Here is a 21,491-nt window from a genome sequence, read left to right on the forward strand (position 1 = left end):
ATTTCTTATGATGAAGGTTTTTTTATTCCTATGATTTTTAATTAAGACTTCTACCCTCAAAGCTTACTTTCAACTTGAAAAATGTATTCTTTATTACCTAGAAACTCATGTTTACATGAGCAAAGTTATCTAATAATTTCACAGATCATATATTTTACAGGGTCATACAGTTAAGAGGCCATCTAATCCAAAACCTTCATTTTACAGATAAGGAAATTCAGATCTGGCACGGTTAAGGAACTTGGCCAAGATCGAATATATAGTAAACAAAAGTGGCAGGATTTGAACCCAAGTCCTCTGACTACAGCTTCCCTGCCTGACACCAGAGACAGCATCCATTCCACTGAACCATGTTGACTGTTATCTTCCTTAGTGTCATATTTAAATTAAAATTTTAGGATAAATTGTTTGACTTAGAATTACAGGAAGATGTAGTATAAGATATACTGGCCTTGAAGCAAAGACTTAAGTCTGAATCCCATCTCCACAGCAGTGGGCCAGAGTGACTAGAAGGACGGTTTAACAGAGAATTTGGGGAGAAAGATAAATGAGTTCTATTTTAGATTTACTGCGTCTGATTTGACTATGGGACATTAAATTAAAGGTGTCCAAAAGACAATTAGTGATATGGGACTGGAATCAAGGAAAGACTAGACACATAGCTAGATACATAGATGTGGGAACTATCTACAGAGAGATAATTGAATCCAAGTAATATAACATTCAGCTAAAAGAAGAGGCCCAAGACAGAGCTTTAGGAGACACCCATAGTAAATCAATTAGGGAGGAAAAGAATGCTTTTCTTGCTACAGTGAGGGCCCAGTTGAGATCAGATAAATTCGTTGTGGATCTAATCAGCAGCTTCCTGATTTCCCTCAATTTTGTTGAGCAACACTTAAATAGGAAAAGGAGGCAGACAGTAGGAATAACTCAGTGTTGAGGTGTGGCAAGGAACGTTCAAAAACAGAACAAGGGGGACTTCACAGGTATAAATAAAATCATCCTGCATGCTTGTCTCCTCAACGGGTGAAGGAAGTACTAAAGGGAGGAAGAGAATCTGAAATTCAAATCTTAAAGAAAACGAAGGCTAAAAATAATTTTTAAAAATACAGGGCAAAGGGCAAGGGATTTGAGAATGGATAACAACGAAGAGTTGACTTGGTTCACTAAAAAGTTGAGGCAAGAAAGGGGAGAGAGTATAGTTAGTGTAGAAGTGATGGCCTGGGGAAGAACTGAAGCATGGAAGGAATGGAGAACATGATGAGAACAAAGATAGGTTAGGAGTTATAAAAACAAGGAAGATGGAATAATAAAGAATATGGTCAGAGATTACAAACAAGGAAGCAGAGTATTTGTGGGTGATGGAGAGATTCAAGGACATGACTGTCTTTGTGTAGCTTAGATGGAATACAAGAATAGGTCATGGGAACTGAGTAGCTTGATGAAGTGGGAAGTTTGGGTATTTGAGGTACAGATGATGGAAGGACGTTATGAAGGGCAGAAATGCTTTTTTAAAAAAACTGAACTCACTGAGAAAGGAGGGAGAATACTGTCACTACAATAACAGCCACTAGGATCTGGATAAGGCAATAAATGGAGAGTGTGAAACTCAAAGGAAGAGAAAAAGAGGCAGAGGGAAAGTCTGGAAGTGGCCACAGAGAGCAAGGCATATTCGAAATGCCCTCCTCCACCTTGCTACCAAGTAGGCTGGGCAACATAAAAGAAAGTATATCCAGTCCTGGGAAGTGTGGCAAGAAAGTGGTATCAGCTGGAGGGATCCAGATTACAGTGGGGGTCAGGGAACTGAAGGAATGAGAAAAGAAGCCTTAATCACTTAATATCTCTGAAGACTCATGTTCCTCATCTACAAAATGGTGATGATATCTGTAGTATCTACTTCAGAGGGAAGTTGTGAGGATATAATGAGACAATGAATGTTAAGCACTTTGTAAACCTTTTATTATACTGTACTGTATAAATGTACTATATAAATCCAGCTATTATTCTATCTTTACTTGATTAAACACTAACATGCAAAAGTTATTACTGCTATTTAAAGTGCTTCAGAAACCTAAAGATCCATACTTCATTATTCATATTAGTCTTAAATAAAACAAAGCATGCCCAGAATATGTAGCTTTAAACTACAGAGCTTTCTGTTTTGTTTTGCTTTTTTCCCCAGGGCCAAATCAAGTATAGATGTGAAGATAAATGGTACTGTCACCATGGGATCCAACTTCCCAACAGAAGATTAAAACATTTAATTTGTGAAGAAAGCTTAACATAGTGAAGGAAACCTTCATAATGTATGCTATATGCACCTCAATATTCACTAAATATAACTGATTACCTGAGAGCAAGGAGGCCTTCTACCCCCAGCACTTTACATGGTGGGATGTGTGCCAGAGCCCTGGACAGGAATAAAATGGGAACAGCACACCAGTGCCTACTCGTCATCTTCTTAATAAATTTCAATAGGAAACTACCTGAAAGAACAAAAAATAGGAAATACGGTTTTTAATTTGCTTTTCCCCTTCATTAGCCAAATTAAGTATTCTGCTTTACTAAAGTTAACTCTGGAATAAAACTAAATTAGGTATTTATGTCAAAGTTAGAAAATTTTGAAATTCAAATTGTACTCCTCACCTCATTACTTGACTTAAGTACACCCAGCACCCATGCTGAAGTATTCTGCATACCCAATAATCATATCGAAAAAATTTAGCTACATCTGCCATACTGACTTCTACAGCATGTTACAAAGTTCAATACCAGAAGGTAGAAAAGGTTAAGAAAAGAATCCAATCTATACTCTCCACAAAGACAAATTAAGAAATCAACACTACTTTCTTTGACCAAGTAAACTCAGAATTTTCTTTCCATATTATATTACATTTTCATGTCTTCAACTTCTAGACTGAAATCTGCTAAATACATACATACATATCTATATGGTACTACATAATTATTAAATACTAACATCATCTGACAGTCAAAGTTTTACATTTCTTGTGGGGATAAGGAAACATATTTCCTCTCAGTCTGCGGAATTCCTAACCATTCACTAAAGTCTACCTTAATATCTGGTTCCCCTAAGCAGAAATGTTTTCCCCTTTAATCTCACATAGTAAGTAAGTATACTTCTCTCTTAGGTAGCTGTGTGTTATCTTTGTATTAAGATTATTTTTGTCCCCCTCGTAAGCTATAAAGATCCATGGGAGCAAAGATTTAAATTTTGTATATTCCCAAAGCTTATCACAAAGCTCTAATACATAAGGCATTGAATAAATACTTGCAGATTATTACTTAATTCATGATTTCATGAAAACATCTGAATTTTATTTTAAAAAGCCACTGAAAATGGCAAAGAAACTAATCTTTTTTAAAAACTCTTTTTCTATTGTGGTTCTCATCCTTCTAGACAGAGATACTGATTACATTTTTACCCTGACACACTTTTAACTACTTTTTTCAGTTAATACAGCTTACTCATTGACTTTACTTCTGGCTATATTTTTCACCTAAAGTTGCCCTATCATGATTCTCTTAGAAAACCAGGATCAAATGCTATCTTTTAATCAAAAGTTCATGTTACGAAGTGCTACACTACATTAAAATATTAAACACCACACCTAAATACCAGATATCTCAATTTCTCCCCACTGCTCTTTCTGTTCCATTTTCCTGACAAGATCTTTATATAAAGGGAAAGAGAACAGAAAATGGAAAGAAAAGAAGATTGAATGAGTCTAATTATTTTCTGAATAAAAAAATCTTTTATAATAAAGCAACTTACTCTTAATTCTAAAGTGTGTAGGTGTGTGGGTGCGTGTGTATGTGCATGTGTGTGTGTGTATTTGAATGCCAAATGTACACTTGCCAAAAAGACTATTTTATGGAGAACTCCCATGGGACAGGCAATCACATGGTGGCCAGAAGAAATGATACAAGGACACTCTCAAGGACTCTCTCAAGAACTCTGAATTTCACTATGCAACATGGGAGACCCTGGCACAGGATCGCTCAGCAAGGTGTGCCCATATCAGAAAGGGTGCTATGCTCTTTGAGCAAAGCACAATTGAGACAGCACAAAGTAAACGCAGGATGCACAAATCTGGGATATCCACCCCAAATATTCATACAGACTATCTGGGCCCAACCTGTGGTAGAACATTCCGAGCTCACAGTGGTCTGATCAGCCACAGTCGAACACACTGAAATTTAATTTTATCATGGTGATATCATTTTGGTCCTCTCTGAAGACAAGGGACAACAACCATGTGTGTGTGTGTGTGTACACATATATATATCATCTTAACATCCCATATACAAATCCAATTATAGGAACACTGAAAGATTATATATCACCAGAACCACTCAACTATTCTTAGTAATATTAGTAAGTGCTACCATTTATGCAGTGTTTTAAGTTTTTCAAATAGTTTTTCAAATATTATCTCACTTCATTCAAACAATAACTCATGCTAATTATAAAGGATGAAGTGAAAATAAAGCCAAAGTATCCTAATGTTAAGCATTGTCTGTTATTAACAGGATGACATCACCTCTCTGCTTTGTTTGCCAACTCAGTAACCCTCATCTTCCTAACCTCTTGGAATGAAAATCACCTTGGACATTTGAAGCTCATTAGCTGTTACATAAAGCAAGCCCAACATCTCCATCTAAATTTGGCTCTATAAAGGGGCTACTGCAACAATGATTAATTTTATTAGAAACAAGAATTCAGGGATGCCTCATATGCCACTAGGAAAGATATAATACAAAGTACTCTTATAGTTAGCCAACTTAAACACTTTAATTTCAGAAATTTTCTAAGCCCATATTTTCTTTATCTTCCTTCATTCTAAAAATTAAATGGCAGGTGGCCTAAAAAGCTAGCTAGTTTTAGAAGCCCTTCAATAATACACTAATGTATTCTGTACAACAGCAATCTTCCTTAGTGAATCACAACATAAGATACCTCTGTAATTTTGACAGAAAAAAATACATCCAGGAAGAGCAAGAAAGTAATTTTTCACTCCTGAAACAGCATTATCTCACTATCTCCCCACTAAAATTGCCTATTCTAGGGGGAGGGAGGCCGCGCCAAGATGGCAGAGTAGAAGGCGGACCTGCTCTAGCTCTCCCCCCATAGCCAATAAAATACCTGTAAAAAATGACTCTAAACAAATTTTAGAGCAGCAGAAGTCACAAAATGATAGAGTGAAAGAGATTTCCAGCCCAAGATAGCCTGGAAGGCTGAAAGGAAAGGTCCTATCATACCAGGCTCAGAGTGGAGCACAGCCCAGCCTTGGCTGCATGACATGGACGGACAGAACTGGAGTAGGCTTCAGGGTGTAGAACCATGGGTTACAGCTGCAGTTCCCAAATTTCTCAACCTACAAACACCAAAGACAGCTTCAAAGGTCAATAAGAAAGCTCTTTCCACCTGGGTGAGAGGAGTATGCAGTCTGGCCCCAGCACTAGCCAGCAGCAGCCACTGTGGCAGCAGCAAGCCCTCAGCTTAAAGACCCTAAAGCTGATCTGGGTCTCAGTCCTGAGTGGTGGTCCTGGGGTGAAGTGGAGCACTGGCATGGTACAGCTGGTGTAGGCTCTAGAAAGGGAATCCTATTCACATATCCAAGGCAGAAAAGAGTGCTTGTGGTTGCTCCCGGACCACAGCGCAGGCCAGGAGAGGAGTAAACTCCTCTCCCTTGACTGTGCCACTTTGGAGGAACTGAGAACTTACAGATCCCTAGAGTATACCCTCCATTTGACAAAGTACTCAAAAGTCAAGTAACTGGCTGGGAAAATGCTCCAAAAAAGGGAAAAAAACCAAGACTATAGAAGGCTACTTTCTTGGTGAAAAGGTATTTTCTTCCATCCTTTTGGATGAGGAAGAACAAAGCATACCATCAGAGGAAGACATAAAAGTCAAGGCTTCTACATCCAAAACCTCCAAAAAATATATGCAATGGTCTCAGGCCATGAAGAACTCAAAAAGGATTTTGAAAATCAAGTGAGAGAGGTGGAGGAAAAATTGGGAAGAGAAATGAGAGTGATGCAAGAAAATCATGAAAAGCAAGTCAACAGCTTGCTAAAGGAGACCCAAACAAATGTTGAACAAAATAACACCTTTAAAAATAGACTAACCTAAATGGCAAAATAGGTCCAAAAAGTCAATGAGGAGAAGAATGCTTTAAAAAGCAGAACTGGCCAAATGGAAAAAGATGTACCTCTTTAAAAATTAGAATGGAGCAGATGGAAGCTAATGACTTTATGAGAAATCAAGAAATTATCAAACAAAACCAAAAGAATGAAAAAAATAGAAGACAATGTGAAATATCTCATTGGAAAAACAACTGACCTGGAAAATAGATCGAGCAGAGATAATTTAAAAATTACTGATCTACCTGAAAACCATGATCAAAAAAAGAGCCTAGACATCATTTTCCAAGAAATAATCAAGGAAAACTGCCCTGATACTCTAGAACCAAAGGGTAAAATAGAAATGGAAAGAATTCACTGATCACCTCCTGAAAGAGATCCCCAAAGGAAAACTCCTAGGAATACTGTAGCCAAATTCCAAAGTTCCCAGGTCAAGAAGAAAATATTATAAGCAGCCAGAAAGAAACAATTCAAGTATTGTGGAAATACAATCAGGATAACACAGGATTTAGCAGCTTCTACACTAAGGGACTGAAGGGCTTGGAATATGATATTCCAGAGGTCAAAGGAGACAGGATTAAAACCAAGAAGCACCAACCCAGCAAAACTGAGTACAATACTGCAGGGGAAAAAATGGAATTTCAACGAAATAGGGGACTTTCAAGCATTCTTGTTGAAAAGACCAGAGCTGAACAGAAAATCTTACTTTCAAATACAAGAATCAATAGAAACATGAAAAGGTAAACAGGAAAGAGAAGCCTTAAGGAACTCATTAAAGTTGAACTGTTTGCATTCCTACATGGAAAGATGATATTAGTAACTCATGAGATCTTTTTCAGTATTAGGGTAGTTAGAGGGAAAAATATATGGGTATGTATGTATGCATATGTTATATATATGTAGGTATGCATATGTATATGTCTGCATGTGTGTATGTATATGCACGTGTGTGTATATATATAAATACATACATACATGTATGTATGCACAGGGTGAGCTGAATATGAAGTGAGAATACCTAAAAAAAATAAAATTTATTGTTGAATGGAATGTACTAGGAGTAAGACAAAGGGAGAGGTAGAATGTAGCAAATCATTTCACATACAAGAGGGAAGAAAGAGCTTCTACAATGGGGGGAAAAAGGGGGAGATGAAAGGAAGTAATTGAGTCTTACTCTCATGGGATTTGGCTTAAGGACAGAATAATGCACATTCAATTGGATATGGAAATCTATTTTACCCACAGGAAGGCAAAGGGGAAGGGGTTTAGGAGAGGGAAGATAACAGAAGGGAGAGCAAATTGGGGAAAGGGATAATCAGAAGCAAACACTATTGTGGAGGTCAGATCAAGGGAGAGAATGGAATAAATGAAGGGCAGGATAGGACAGAGGGAAATATGGTTAGTCTTTTACAACATAAATGTTATGGAAGTGCTCTGTACTGTTACACAAGTATGACCTATATTGAAGTGCTTGTTTTCTCAATGACGGTGGGTGGGGAGGAAGGGAGAGAATATGGAAGTCAAAGCTTTAAGAATGAATGTTGAAAACTGTTTTAACATGCAACTGAAAATTAAGTTACACAGGCAATGGAGTATAGAAATCTATTTTGCCCTACAGGAAAACAGAGGGGAAGGGGGATGGAAGAAGGATGGGTAACAGAAGAGAGGACAGACTGGAGAAAGGGGTGGATGGGGTACATGCTGTACTGGGGTGGGAAGTGGGGAGAGATGGGGAGAAAATGTTGAATTCAAATTCTTGTGGAAGTGAATGTTAAGAACTGAAAAATTAATATATTATATATTTTTAAAAAATAAAATAAAATTGCCCATCCATCAAAATTTGAGGGAATCATCTTCTTTCCAGTTATCTACATCTGCAATCTCATGGACATCCCTCACTCTTTCCCTCTCATGCCCCATACTGAACTGGATGCCTATCTTGTCAATCATACCTCTCTATCACATCCTTCTCTCAATTCATATGGCCTCTATCCTACTAAATACAAGCCCTTGTCATCTTTCACAATAGGAGACTACTGAAATAGTCTCCTAAATGGTCTGCCTACTTCCAGCTTTGCCATTCCCCAATCCATGTTCCATATAGTTGCTAAATTAAAATTTCTAAAACAAGAGTCTGACCATGTCACTCCTTTGGCAAAAATCTTTGATGGCTACATGTCCCCAAAATAAAATATAAACTCCTCAGCCTAGAATTTCAAAAACCTCTATAATCTGGCTCCAGCCTGACTTTTTAGCCTTATTTCATATTACTTCCCTTCACATATGCCATGTTGCAGCCAATATGAACTACTAGCTTACTCCCACAACTCAGTGTTCTATTTCATAGTTCCATACCTGTCATGCAATTTGTCCCACACACCTAAAATGCACTCTCTACTCATCTATAACACTTTGCATCCGTTTTTCAAGGCTGATCTTAGGTGTTACTTCTTCCACGAAGGCTTTGCTGATCCTACTAGTTGATTTGTCCTCAAACTAATTTGTATTTACTTATCTATTTACATGTTGTCACGTTGTTCCCTTCCCTTTCCACCTCCCCAACAGCTAGCATACTGCCTTGTATATAGCAGATGCTATTAAATGTTTCCTGAATTATTGTCTAATTACATTAGGAATGTGAATGCTTCACATGCTAAAAAAAAATTGGGAAAGATACTATATTCATAGAATAAAATGCTTCATTAAAACCTACTCTTTACATCTTCTGAAAGAAGGGACACATAAGTGACTAAAAATGTCTGTAATTTCATTCCCAAAGGGGAACAGGTTCCGATCTTGTGGCCTGGCGACCTATAACAGAGGGGGGAAAATAAGCAATGTTAAATAAATTTCTTCGTGAAACATGACACTGCAGTTCATTTAAGTGCACCATGGCCCACAAGTCTTTCATGATTAAACAAAGTTCAAAGTTTGATTTCTCAAGTATACATCTTATTTTGTAGTACATTTAGAAGGTGAATCAGGATTTTTCTGATTACGGAGACTAGGATCATATGTTTTACCTTCTGAGACTAGATATGGCCTAATATGATATTATATAATCATGGCTTGTCTTATAATATCTTACTTTTTAATTTAAGAATATATATAAATTTCATATATATATAAAATATTCTCCAGATGTATGAATGGAAAAGGAGGTAGACTGGCAATGTAGCAATGGACAGCATGTAGACAATGCAGGTACAATAATACTCTACCCACAGAATGGTAAAAGAGCCAAGGAGGAAGGCCCATAGCACACCAGGTGGATCCCCAACAGAAGTTCTATCACAGGATATGTGGGAAAAAACATCACAGTATGAGAAGGTATGGATGAATTACTATTTGCACATTTAGAAAAATACCCATACCAATTTGATCAATCCAATTCAATAAACATTTATTAAGCACCTATTATGCGACAGGCACTGTGCTAAGCTCTGGATCACAATACAGTCAATATATTAAAGTATATATAAACTTTGTGGCCAAAATAACATTACCAAAAATTAATTATTTGCTAGATTAAAAAAAATAATCAAGGCCAAGACAGATATTAGCAATAAATTATTTCTGCTACAGCATTTAGCTGTTAACATTTACCAGTTATTTTTGCGGCTATATGATTCTGCCATGAACATTATCTGTTAATTGAACACATCAGACCACTAGAATCTAAAAGCATTGCATAATAAATGTTTTCCAAATCTTATAGAAAACATTAAGTGTCTTCATTGGTTTTACTGCTCTCCAGCTGTCTAATTGCTACAGCAAACTATTCAAGAGTAATGAGTTATTTGAAAACTACAAAATAATTGGTATGTCAAGTATTGCGATACTCTTTATATAGTGATTAAATTAGGCTAAATATTAAAATAACAGCACATAAAATCCTGAAATAACTAATTCATTTAATCAAATTATTAAAAGAAATAAATATAGCCAAACAGGAGTTTTCTATAAGTATCAAAACACAGGCATGTTGAACAGAGAAATGTTAACTTCTATTTCATGTTATCAATATTTAGGAAGAAAATTACTTTTAAAAGCTGTGGAAAAATTCTGAAAATAAAGTTCAGGAATACAAAGAATACAGAAACTACTCACAATCTCCTCTTATTCCAGATCAGTGCTATTTCTCACTGATAATGGGAGGCTGACCAGAGCCTCCAACTTCAACAAGGCCAGGCCCAAGTATAAGCCAAAACCAATGACATGTGGGGGGCTGATGATGATGTACTCTCTAAAAACCAAAAAGAGGGGGTATGGAGAGCACTTACTAGAGAAGGGAGAACAAGAAAAAAGAAAGAAAAGAAATAATGAAGAGAAGAATTTGGAGGGGTTTTGTTTGTTTTTAATTAAGGAAGGGGAAAAAAACTGACAAAGAATTAGATCAGGAAAAGAGGGTAAAAAACAAGAGAACAGGCATAATAAAAAGTAATGGTCCCACTAAACCATCAATTTAAAGTCAGGCACCCCACAGGATATTTGGCATTGTACCAACATATGAAATATTATTTTCCTTATTATTTTGTATCATAATTAAGTATTAGAAGATTTACCTGCCATATAAAGAACTTTCAGAAAGGGCTTCCATTAGTGGTCCAATAATAAACTGAAAAAAAATACACAGGGTTTATATTAACTTGTATTTATAATCTTGAAATCCAGTAAATAACTAGGCTTGCTTTGATTTGTATTCATCCTACGCAGGGAATAGGAAGGATGGCTATAAACAAAACAGACCTCTCTCACACTAACGTTTGATTCCAGGGTTAACAGAAGCCAAAACACAATGATGTGCTTTTTAAGCAAGTAAATTCTGCCAGAATGATAAAGCCAGTAGAGCTATTTGCCCACCTGATATAAAAGTTTGGAATACTGAGAAGAGGGTTCATGTGCTGGTTCAAGGAGCAGGAAAGGAACCTGAAGTAGTAACATGCTGGAATAAAGGCAGTGACAGAAAGAGAGAATAAGGTGCTCAAGAGGAGATTCAAGCCCCTTACCTGGAAGTTAAAGGAAAAAAAAATGTTAAATTATATCTCTGGAATTCTGCCAGACATTGGTTATGGTGGTAAATTCACAAACAGGATCATGGGACTTAATGAGATTAGTTATGTGGCATTTCTAAAAATAACATTTTAGCTATTCAGACAAGAAGTGAAAGCGTAGAGCAAACTTTTGTTAAAGCAGAAAATTAGTATTTTCCATAAGCAGTAAACTATTCTGACAAAGTTTACAAATGTGTCTTTAACACTTACAGATTTGGTTTTGTGTCAATATTCCTATAAGCATAACTTGTTACATGTAATTACAGAAAAACATAATTATAAGTGAGGATGATCGTGGCCCAAAACACTTAAAAGGACTGCATTTAATGAAAAAGTATAGCCATGATATGGTTGTTTTGAATCATACGCATAACTTCACAAATAGGCCTTATTCTAAGTCGTAATTTGCATTAACACTGATATATATTTATGTGGTCTATATTACTAATACAATGAAACTTTTCTATAATGGTAGACAAGACCAATATCTACTTTATAAGCTAATCTTGCTATCAAGTGTCTTTTCCTATATGTAGTAGCTATGTTTAGAGGGTTAGACTTTGTTTCCTAAAGCCATGAAAGAAGTCATGTAATAATGACGTTTTATTAATTCCTTAGGGATAAAAAAGTACAACAGGTGTCTTTTGGTCTTCTGGCAGTGGGGACAGGGAATACTACCATTACCTCAGAAAATCCTGGTGCACCTGGAAGACCCTTTGTTTCATAGAGCTCCAAAAAGTGTATAATGCCTTCTTTGGTCAGGGTTTTGTTTTCACTCTCAAACATTCTTTTATAAATACACATATGCCAGGATGGATGGAGGAGCCAACATTCTGTCAAAACAAAAGCCCAATTTTGCCTCTGCTGTGAGTTATCAAATATTAACCTAAAACATACATAAATTTTAACTTTATTACACTGATCACTAAAAGGTAGAATTCAGTAGAAAGTGGGTCAGTATTGAATATCAGTTGAAAAAGTATCCAAGATCCACCCCCAAATTTCATTATCAACTAGAGTAAGCCAGTCTTACATTGCAGAGATAACTATGTAATATTTGGGAACTGCTAACCAAAGAAATTCCTTCCTTTGGAGAGGTACAAATTTAGAATTAGTGATAAAAATTTTCAATATTCAGTAACTCATATTAATAGAATGCTTTATATTTTACAAAGTACATTCTATACAACTCTGTGAAATAGCTGTATTAAAATTATTACCTCTATTTTACAGATTACAGAGGAAATTGGAAAGAAAACTTGTCTTAGCTATCTTCTATTTAGAAATGAACATTTTTACCCTTTCTTTTATAAAACTGATTTTTCAACATCAATGTATACCATATTATAAATAAACTAGTTCATTATCTACAATCAACATGAAGAAGCTTTTAAAATTCTTTGGCAGCAGTAATTTCTAAAAATCATTCATTGCAAGGCCTCATTTCTAGAATATATAGAGAACTGACTCAAATGTACAACTATGCAAGTCATTCCCCAATTGATAAATGGTCAAAGGATATGAACAGGCGATTTTCAGGGGAAGAAATTAAAGATATCTATAATCATATGAAAAAATGCTCTAAATCACTTCTGATTAGAGGGATGCAAATCAAAACAACTCTGAGGTACCACATCCCACCTATAAGATTAGCAAACATGACCGAACAGGAAAATGATAAATGTTGGAGAGGATGTGGGAGAGTTGGAACACTAATTCATTGTTGGTAGAGCTGTGAGCTCATCCAACCATTCTGGAGAGTGGTTTGGAATTATGCCCAAAGGGCTACAAAAATGTGCATACCCTTTGACCCAGCAATATCGCTACTAGGACTGTATCCCCAAGAGATTATAAAAATGGGAAAGGGTCCCACATGTACAAAAATATGTTTTATAGCAGCACTCTTTGTGGGGGCCAAAAACTGGAAATCAAGGGGATGCCCATCAATTGGGGAATGGCTGAATAAATTATGGTATATGAATGTAATGGAGTACTATTGTGCCATAAGAAATGATGAACAAGAAGACTTCAGGGAGGTCTGGAAGGACTTATATGATCTGATGCGAAGCAAAAGGAGCAGAACAACGACCACAGTGTGCAAGAGTTTTTTCTGGTAGACTTGGAACTTCATAATAACTCAAGAACTTAAAAAAAAAAAATTCCCAATGGTTTTCTAAGGCAAAATGCCTTCCATACTCAGAGAAAGAACTATGGAATTCATTCACAGAATGTAGCAGATCATGTTTGTGTGTGTGTGTAATGTGTATTATGTTTTGATTTGTTATATGATTTCTTCCATTTATTTTAGTTTGTCTACATAGCATGACTATAGTGAAAACATATTCAATAGGAAAGTATATGTAGATCCTATATAGAATTGTATGCCCACCGGGGTAGGTGTGGGGGGGTAGAAATCTAAGCTTTATGGTGGTGATTGTAGAACATTAAAAAAAAAACAAATAAAATTTTAAAAAAAATCATTCATTGCCATTTGATTTCATATTCCAAGAGCTGTGGGCAAAATATAATAATAAGTGTATCATTTTAATACTAGATAGCAAAGTGAAGTCGCACCAGGATTCAATTAAATTCTAGCCCCAGGTGAGATCATAGATTCTTATGGTCTGTGAAAATCCCAGTGCATCAGAAGATTACTGCAATAAGCTGAATAAGGCTCAATTCCTAAAGGATCAACCTATTAAAATCGTAATTATCTGAGACAGGTACTAAAACCCATCTAACTCAAGTTAATTCTCATATGTAAACACTATAATATAGTACTTAATCATTCACATGAATACAAAATACTGTTAACCTATGTTTGCTTATTACATTGATGTGAACTTCAATTTCATAAAACTGTCTTATAAGACATCAGTAAGAATTACCTAAATAGTTTCTATACATCCTGCATGAAAAGAATCCATAATACTGATAGTGGTTAAGGCCCAAGACCTCTATTTTAGATTTACCTTGGAATTCTCTATTCCTGACTAAGAAATCTCAGGTATGTGGCAATTAGGAGTAATCATCTATCTCTTGTTGCTGTCAATGTAATAGAAGCAGGGATCCTGATTCATTTTTATTTGTAGGCCCCACCAACCTTAGTGTGCTAATACACCTTTTACATATCTATTCAAGTAAAATGTCTTTAAAGGTCCTAAAAAGTATCACACAATCACTGAGGCAAAACCAGATGTTTTAATGTGGAGGGCTGTAACCAAAATAATGTTCCCACAAAAAGATAACATTTTTTAAGAGTTTAGGAATAAATCATTTTCTTGAAAGGGCAACCATTACCTTTTTCCTCTGACACTGCATAGTCAAATAAACTGTCTAGCTTTGGTAAAACAGGTTTTATAACATGTATCTGAAATATAAAGACAAAAGGTTTTGTAACTGATGAAAAACACTTCCAAAAACTGATTTAGATCTACTGTCATTACAACAACCATATCATGTCTTGGCATCACAATGGAAAATTGTTAAAAATTTAAAGGTTATAAACACATAGCTTCTTTTACACAGCATACTGGTTCAATCAAAGAACTAGAATTATGAAGAACAAAGACAACATGTGCCTTAGAATATATGCAAAATACAGACTTTAAATGCCATTTTATGATTTTTAATGCCCTTTAACATTTCTAGTTTGATTGTTGATCCCCAGTGGGTTGGGTTGTTGTCCTTCGTCTTTGAAGAGGACCAAAATGACATCACCAATGTAAAGTGAAATTTCAGTGTGTCTACTGTGGCTGATCAAACCAATAAGAGCTCGGAACGCTCTACCACAGGTTGGGCACAAATAGTCCATGTGAATATTTGGGGTGGATACCCCAAATTTGCACATCCTGCATTTATTTTGTGCTGTCTCAATTCTGCTTTGCTCATAGAGCATAGCACCCTTTCTGATGTGGGCACGCCATGCTGAGCAATTCTGTGCCAGTGTCTCTCATGTTGCACAGTCAATTCCAAAGTTCTTGAGAGAGACCTTGAGAGTGCCCTTATATCACTTCTTATGACCACCATGTGATTACCTGCCCCATGCAAGTTCTCCATAAAATACCCTTTTTGGCAAGTGTATATTTTGCATTCGAACAACATGGTCAGTCCATCGGAGTTGCGCTCTCCGAAGCATAGTTTGAATACTTGGCAGTTCAGCTTGAGCAAGGACTTCAGTGTCTGGTACCTTATCCTGCCAAGTGATCCTCAGAATCTTCCTAAGACAGTTCAAGTGGAAGTGATTCAGTTTCCTAGCATGGTGCTGATAGACTGTCCATGTTTCACAAGCATATAACAAGGAGGTCAGCACAACAGCTCTGCAGACCTTCAGTCTGGTAGTCAGTCTAATACCTCTTCTCTCCCAAACCTTTCTTCAGCACTTCCCAAACACTGAGCTAACTCTGGCAATGTGTGCGTCAACCTGATTGTCAATGTAGACATCCCTGGAAAGTACACTACCAAGATAAGTGAACTTATCCACAGCATTCAAAACTTCTCCATTTGTTGTAACTAATGGTTCCACGTATGGATGGTGTGGTGGTAGCTGATGGAGCACCTGTGTTTTTTGGGTGTTAATTATTAGGCCAAAATTAGCACAAGCAGCAGAGAACTGATCCAGATTTTGTTGCATCTCAGCTTCAGAGGCTTCACTGAGTGCACAATCATCTGCAAACAGAAAATCATGTACCAACACTCCCTCCACTTTGGTCTTGGCTGGTAACCTTTTCAAATTGAAGAACTTACCATCAGTATAGTAGTTGGCCTTGATGCCATGTTCATTCTCATTGAAAGTATTTGTCAACATGGCTGAAAACATCATGCTAAAAAGCCTGGGAACAAGCACACGGCCCTGTTTCACTCCACTGGTGACTGGGAAGGCACTAGAGCTTTGTCTATTATCCAGAACCTTGGCATGATGGTTGCTGAGCCCTTTTCAGAGCTCTTTCCACATCTGGTGTCCACCTGTTCCGCCTAACCTTCACCTATGGCTCCAAGAAGCTGCAGCATGTGCAGTAGCCACACCCTGGTAAACTGTTTCGGCAGACGGGTCAAACCAGATTGAGGGTAAGGAAGGGTTCTCAAACCCACTGATGAGTTAGGTGAGTTAGTTAGGTGTCCACCACAAGCATGTGAAGACTTCATCTGGTGGAATGGGTGGATGAGAACAATTTGTTCCAACAGCCATGAAGGCAGATGAAGCAGGTGATGTGAGATCCAACAGCACTGTGAGGTAGGGCAGGCATTATAGACACCAGTTTAGAACTGGAAGGGCCCTCAGAATCAGTCATCTAGTCTAAGCTCCTCATTTCATAGATGAGCAAACAGGCACAGAAAGATCAAATGATAAATTCCAGCTCACATCAGTAGCAAATGGCAGAGATGGTATGACACCCATTTTAAAAAGTGAGAAAACTGAGGCACAGATTCCTGAGTTTTCCCAGCATCGCTCAGAGCAGCAAAATCACAACTAATACCCAAATTTCCTGACTTTTAGTACAATCCCCTTTCTCTGTAATTTTCAGTGTCTTCATGACACCTCTGCCTCATAAATATGGGAGAATTAAACTCCCTGAATCACTGTTTCACTCTGATGGAAATTCTTAAATAAAAGACTAGTTCATTTTGCATTTTTTTTTTACATTTTACATTTACATTCAAGGAAACTGAGCCTCAGAAGTTAAAGCCATATACCCAAGAGATCATGGATAGTAAGCTGGAAAACTAGAAGAGGAACCCAGGTTTAGGTCCAGTGTTCTTTCCACTACAGCATTTCCTAATCCTGTTTAAATATATTTGCGTGTGTGTGTATACACACAGACATAAATGCATTTCAAAGTCAACTATAAACTACTTTAACTTCCACTGTTTTAAATAGCTCATAGAATTGATGCTTTCATCAGCACTTTTATTACTTAAATGCATGTAACATAATATATCAACAGATATACTGCGCTTCTTAAGAAGTCTCAGTATTAAAAGATACAGAATAACAAAAAAGATAAATTATTCACTTAAGAAATTAAGTTATGGTTGGCTTCTTTGAAATAAGTACTCCCCTGGTATGTTCAATTATTTGTTTATAGACCACTCATTTGGAAAGGCCAGAAATCTAACAAATACATTTTTAGGAGCCACTAGAAACTGATGTTCAATTGCAGAAAAAAAGAAAAAGAGAAAAGGAAAAAAAAGCTGCTCATTTCCATAATTATAATGCTAAGTTAAAGGAAGACAATTTCATCTATAAAAATATGATTCGTATTCAACTTTTTAGGGACACATTTCTACCAAAAAGTGAGACATGCCTACCTGTACTTTATCATGCTAAATCAAAGCCAAAAGAATGATTTTTACATATTCTATCTTGAATGTTGAAAATCTGAGGAATTCATTTCACTGTATCCTGGAATTTGTCCTGAAAAGGCAATGGTGATAAAATCATTAAATCACTTACCTGATTTCCTTCTAGAGTTTCCATTATTAAAATATAGTTTTCCCAAAACTTCAAGAGTTGTTCTTTTTTCTTATCCGACCACCAAAACAGATTTGGTTCTAAAGTAACAAAAAAAACACAGTTATTTTCATCTATTACTAACTTCAAAACATTCACTATAACAATGTCATTAGTATTATGAAAATAATTCCTTCTAGTGTGTAAAAATCTATTGCAAACCCAAGTGCAAAAGTTCAGTAACAGAGGAGGCCTGTTCTAAAAAGAAATTAAGAAGCAATTAAAAATAATTAATACATTAAAGACCTACAGCACTACAAATGTTTTTTCAACAGCTTATGATCACTTTCATAAGACGATTAACAATCTTGTCATGGTTACGTATGTGAACAGTTGGTAAGACTATTATGGGCTGGTAAAGATTTTTTTGTAATGAAGCTTTTTTAATCCTACCAGCAAACCATAACTGATTTAATACATTTACAACTGCAGCAAACGTTCCCGCCAAATATCCAATATTTATTTTTTAAAAACCCTGGACAATTTACAGTATGTTTATGACCCTGCAATTCTTTCCTGACTACCTAGATACAATAAAATGTGGGAACTTTTTGCCCTTTGAAAAGAATGTTTCTCCTACTACTTGCATTTTACTCTTTTCAAAAAATGCCACCTATAAGTCAGAAATCTGATTCAAGGGGAACTGAACAAATACAACCGATTGTAAACACAACCTACAGTAAATTTTAATAGACCTCTAAAAGGGCTGAGTCAAGTGTTATTGCCATAAGTGGAACACTGAAGTCTACCATAATGGGAATAAAAATTAGAGGACTTAACATTAAATCTGTTCTTTTGATAGCAACTGCATTAAAAAACAGAAATCTAAGGAAAGATCTGAAAAAAGTCATTCTCAACTCATTTTCCTTCTGACTCTTTTATTAAATTGTTTCCTTTGATATGTCTATGAGGTGATATTATCTAGCAGCCTCTTATTACAACCTCTAAATCTGTGGGAAATACTGCTCCCGAGTGAATCACCAGAGATGATTCCAGAGGAGTTTACCAAAACTGGCACTATCATGGAATGAAGTTAAGAATGATACCTCTGTATCAAAAGAAATTAAAAAAAAGGTGTAAGTCCTTTAATATGATGGAGGTCTCAAAAAGACCAAAAGAAAATAATAGGCCAATCTAATTTTGTATCTTAAATTTAGTTTCATCGGTTACAATATTCTATTTTGTTACATTCTGCAGATTTTTATTATACACGCCTTTGTGTGCCCTTCGTTTTCACAGAACAGAATCCTATCAATGCTGTTTTCAGCAAATTTGCAAACACATTGGTATAGCCAAACGTAAAGTCATCAATCTGTGAGGTCACGTTCAGAAGGGGAAAATAGGCCTAAGTGTTCAGATCTTTCAAAAGAGTTGTAAGCAAGGGCTGATAAAATCTCAGTCAATGGTGACCGGCTTAACCTAGAGGATGACCTGACACAAACTAGCCATTTCAACTAGAAATATACCATGAAACTGACGTGCACCATTACGCTAATGCATCTTTTAAGTCTATACAGCGGCAGAGTGGTCTCCCGTTTCTGATATATAAACTGTGTGATCCTGGGCAAGTCACTTCTCAGTGCTCCTTTCTCAACATCTGTTTAAGATCCTTAAGTGCTGATCCTCACCGGGAGAGGAAAATCGTGTAGGAATCCAGAAAGAAAAGGGGTGGAGGAGTGGCTAAGTCGGAGGAGTCACCCTCCCCCGCCCCCCAGTCTGAGGTCGGGATCCCTGCGGTGAGCCAAGTACCGTTTGCATCTCGGGCCCCGCAGCTGCACTCGGCCCCCCGCCCCGCGGAAGCCTCCACCGCCCTCTGCAGCAGATAGCGGGCTCTCTTGCGGGTCAGCCCGTCCGTGTGCACGAGGCCAGCCTGGACCGCCCTCCAGAAGCGAGGGCTGCGCCACGCTTCGGGCCCCTCCTCCTCAGGGGCGCCCCAAGCTCCGCCCGTGCCCGGGATGGGCAGCAGCCTCTCCGCCAGGGCGCTCAGCACCAGCAGCAGCCTCGCGACGCGGGGCTCGTGGGGCACCGGGCCCCACCTCCCTGACTCCGGCTCCTCTTTCTCCGCCTCCTGCTCTGGGGGCACGAGCCCATCCCACAGCGCGCGGAGCGCGACAGCGCTGCTCCGACCCACGGCCGGCAGCAGCCGCCCGGCCACCAGCGCCGCCGCTCCCTCATCGGCGCCGGGCTCCTCGTTCTCCTCGTCCCCCAGAGCCACGGCCAGGGCTGCCCGCGCCACACGCTCCAGCAGCGCTCGGTCCTCGCACGGCCGCAGGCAGGGGGCCACGGCCACCAGCACCTCCACAGCCTCCTCGATGCCCAGCCCGCCGCGCTGCCCCGGAGCTGCCCGGGCCTCCTCCTCCTCCGGGCCCGCCGCGGGCCTCCGGCCCAGCAAGTCGAGGAGCGCCTCGTCCGCCAGTCCGGCCGCCAGCTGGGGGCCCCCAGCCAGGCGGGCGCACGAGCGCAGGGCCCCGCCCGCCGCCCTCAGCACGCGGCGCCGGCGGTCGCGGGGCCCCGAGGGATCCCCGTCAGTTGCCCCGGCCCGGCGGGCCCGCAGGCTCCGAAGCAGCGGCACGAGGTGCCCCGCCGCGACCTCGCGCACCGCCTCCTGCAGCAGGGGGGCCGCGGGACCCGCGCTCGTGCCGCCGCCACCCTCCTGCTGCTCCTCGAGACGCTGGAGAAGGAACCGTAACGTCTCTACGCGCTCCGCCGAGGGCGGGGGCTCCCAGACACAGAGCGCCCGAAGCAGGCCGCGGGGGTCCTGGCTCTGCGAGAGCAGCGCTTCGGCTAAGACCCGCTCCATGGGCCGCGCGCGTCCCCGCCTCGCAGCGCCGCGGCCGCTCTCCCTCCGCAGGTCACCTCTGCCGCGCGTGCGTGCGTGCGCGCCCCCGAGGGTCCTGGCTCCGGGCACGCGCCTGGGACCCAGCTGGAGAGGAGCCCGGCCCCGGCGTGCCAGACGCGCGCTTTGCCTGTGCCTTTTTTCCTACCAAAAAGCCGAATCTGAAGTCAGAATTCCTACCAAAAAATTAACTTTGAGTCAGAATCTGAAAATATTAGAGCCGCAAGAAAGCACCCTGGACAACAGGATGTGAGTCTGCTCTTGGGGCTACGTTTAATAACTTGTCGCCCCCAGCTTCCTTTTCTGTAGAAAGAGACTTTTACCACTTCACTGTAAACTTTATAATACGCGGAAGTGGGAGGTATTGTTTACAGATAAGGAAACTGACAAAGAGAGGGAGAGGAGGGGAGTGAGCATTTATTAAGTGCCTGCTGTATGCTGAGTGCTTTACACACACCTTTGATCATCACTGTCGTCCTGGGAAGTAGGTGCTTTAAAATTGGGGAAACTGAGGCAGACAGGGGAAGTGACTTACCCAGGATCACACAGCTGATAAGTGTCTGAAACCAGATTTGAACTGGTCTTCCTGACCCCAGACCGAGTCCAGCGATCCATCCACTACACCACCCAGCTGCCAATAATAACACATAGTGCCAGGGCTTTACCAATACTATCTGACTTGATTTTCACAACAGTCCTGAGGTGGAGGCTCAAGATCACAACAGCCAGTAAATGTCCAAGTCTAGATTTAAATTCAGGTCTTCCTGACACCAGCCTAGTGCTGTATCCACTATACCATCTAGCTGACTCACTTAGATAAGAAGGTTTGGGAGACAGAGGATCCAAGTGCAAGTCCCTTCTTTGAAGACCCAGCTCTACATCTGTGATTTCGTGATCTCGTGATTGATCAAGGTCACACAAA

General features: G+C 39.1%; 1 protein-coding gene across 5 annotated transcripts in view; it reads right to left on the reverse strand.

Moving 5' to 3' along the window:
- TARBP1 (tRNA guanosine 2 -O-methyltransferase TARBP1) overlaps positions 1-20,622 on the reverse strand; it is a 92,573-nt gene extending 71,951 nt beyond the window's left edge. For 2 of the 5 annotated variants that reach the window (XM_072647515.1, XM_072647514.1), the window contains exons 1-7: positions 19,483-20,610; positions 17,677-17,774; positions 14,523-14,592; positions 11,907-12,055; positions 10,734-10,786; positions 8,878-8,979; positions 2,351-2,482 (exon numbers count right to left, since the gene is read on the reverse strand). In XM_072647515.1, the coding sequence (XP_072503616.1) occupies positions 2,351-2,482; positions 8,878-8,979; positions 10,734-10,786; positions 11,907-12,055; positions 14,523-14,592; positions 17,677-17,774; positions 19,483-20,533 (1,655 nt within the window). In that variant the 5' untranslated portion in view covers positions 20,534-20,610. Of the gene's footprint in view, positions 1-2,350; positions 2,483-8,877; positions 8,980-10,733; positions 10,787-11,906; positions 12,056-14,522; positions 14,593-17,676; positions 17,775-19,482 lie in introns of all 5 variants that reach the window. The other 3 variants (XR_011975424.1, XM_072647513.1, XM_072647516.1) reach the window with 3 other exon arrangements.
- Between the last annotated feature and the right edge of the window lie 869 nt (positions 20,623-21,491).

Source organism: Notamacropus eugenii, chromosome 2 (assembly GCF_028372415.1).
Source record: "Notamacropus eugenii isolate mMacEug1 chromosome 2, mMacEug1.pri_v2, whole genome shotgun sequence".
In the NCBI taxonomy this organism is placed as follows: domain Eukaryota; kingdom Metazoa; phylum Chordata; class Mammalia; order Diprotodontia; family Macropodidae; genus Notamacropus; species Notamacropus eugenii.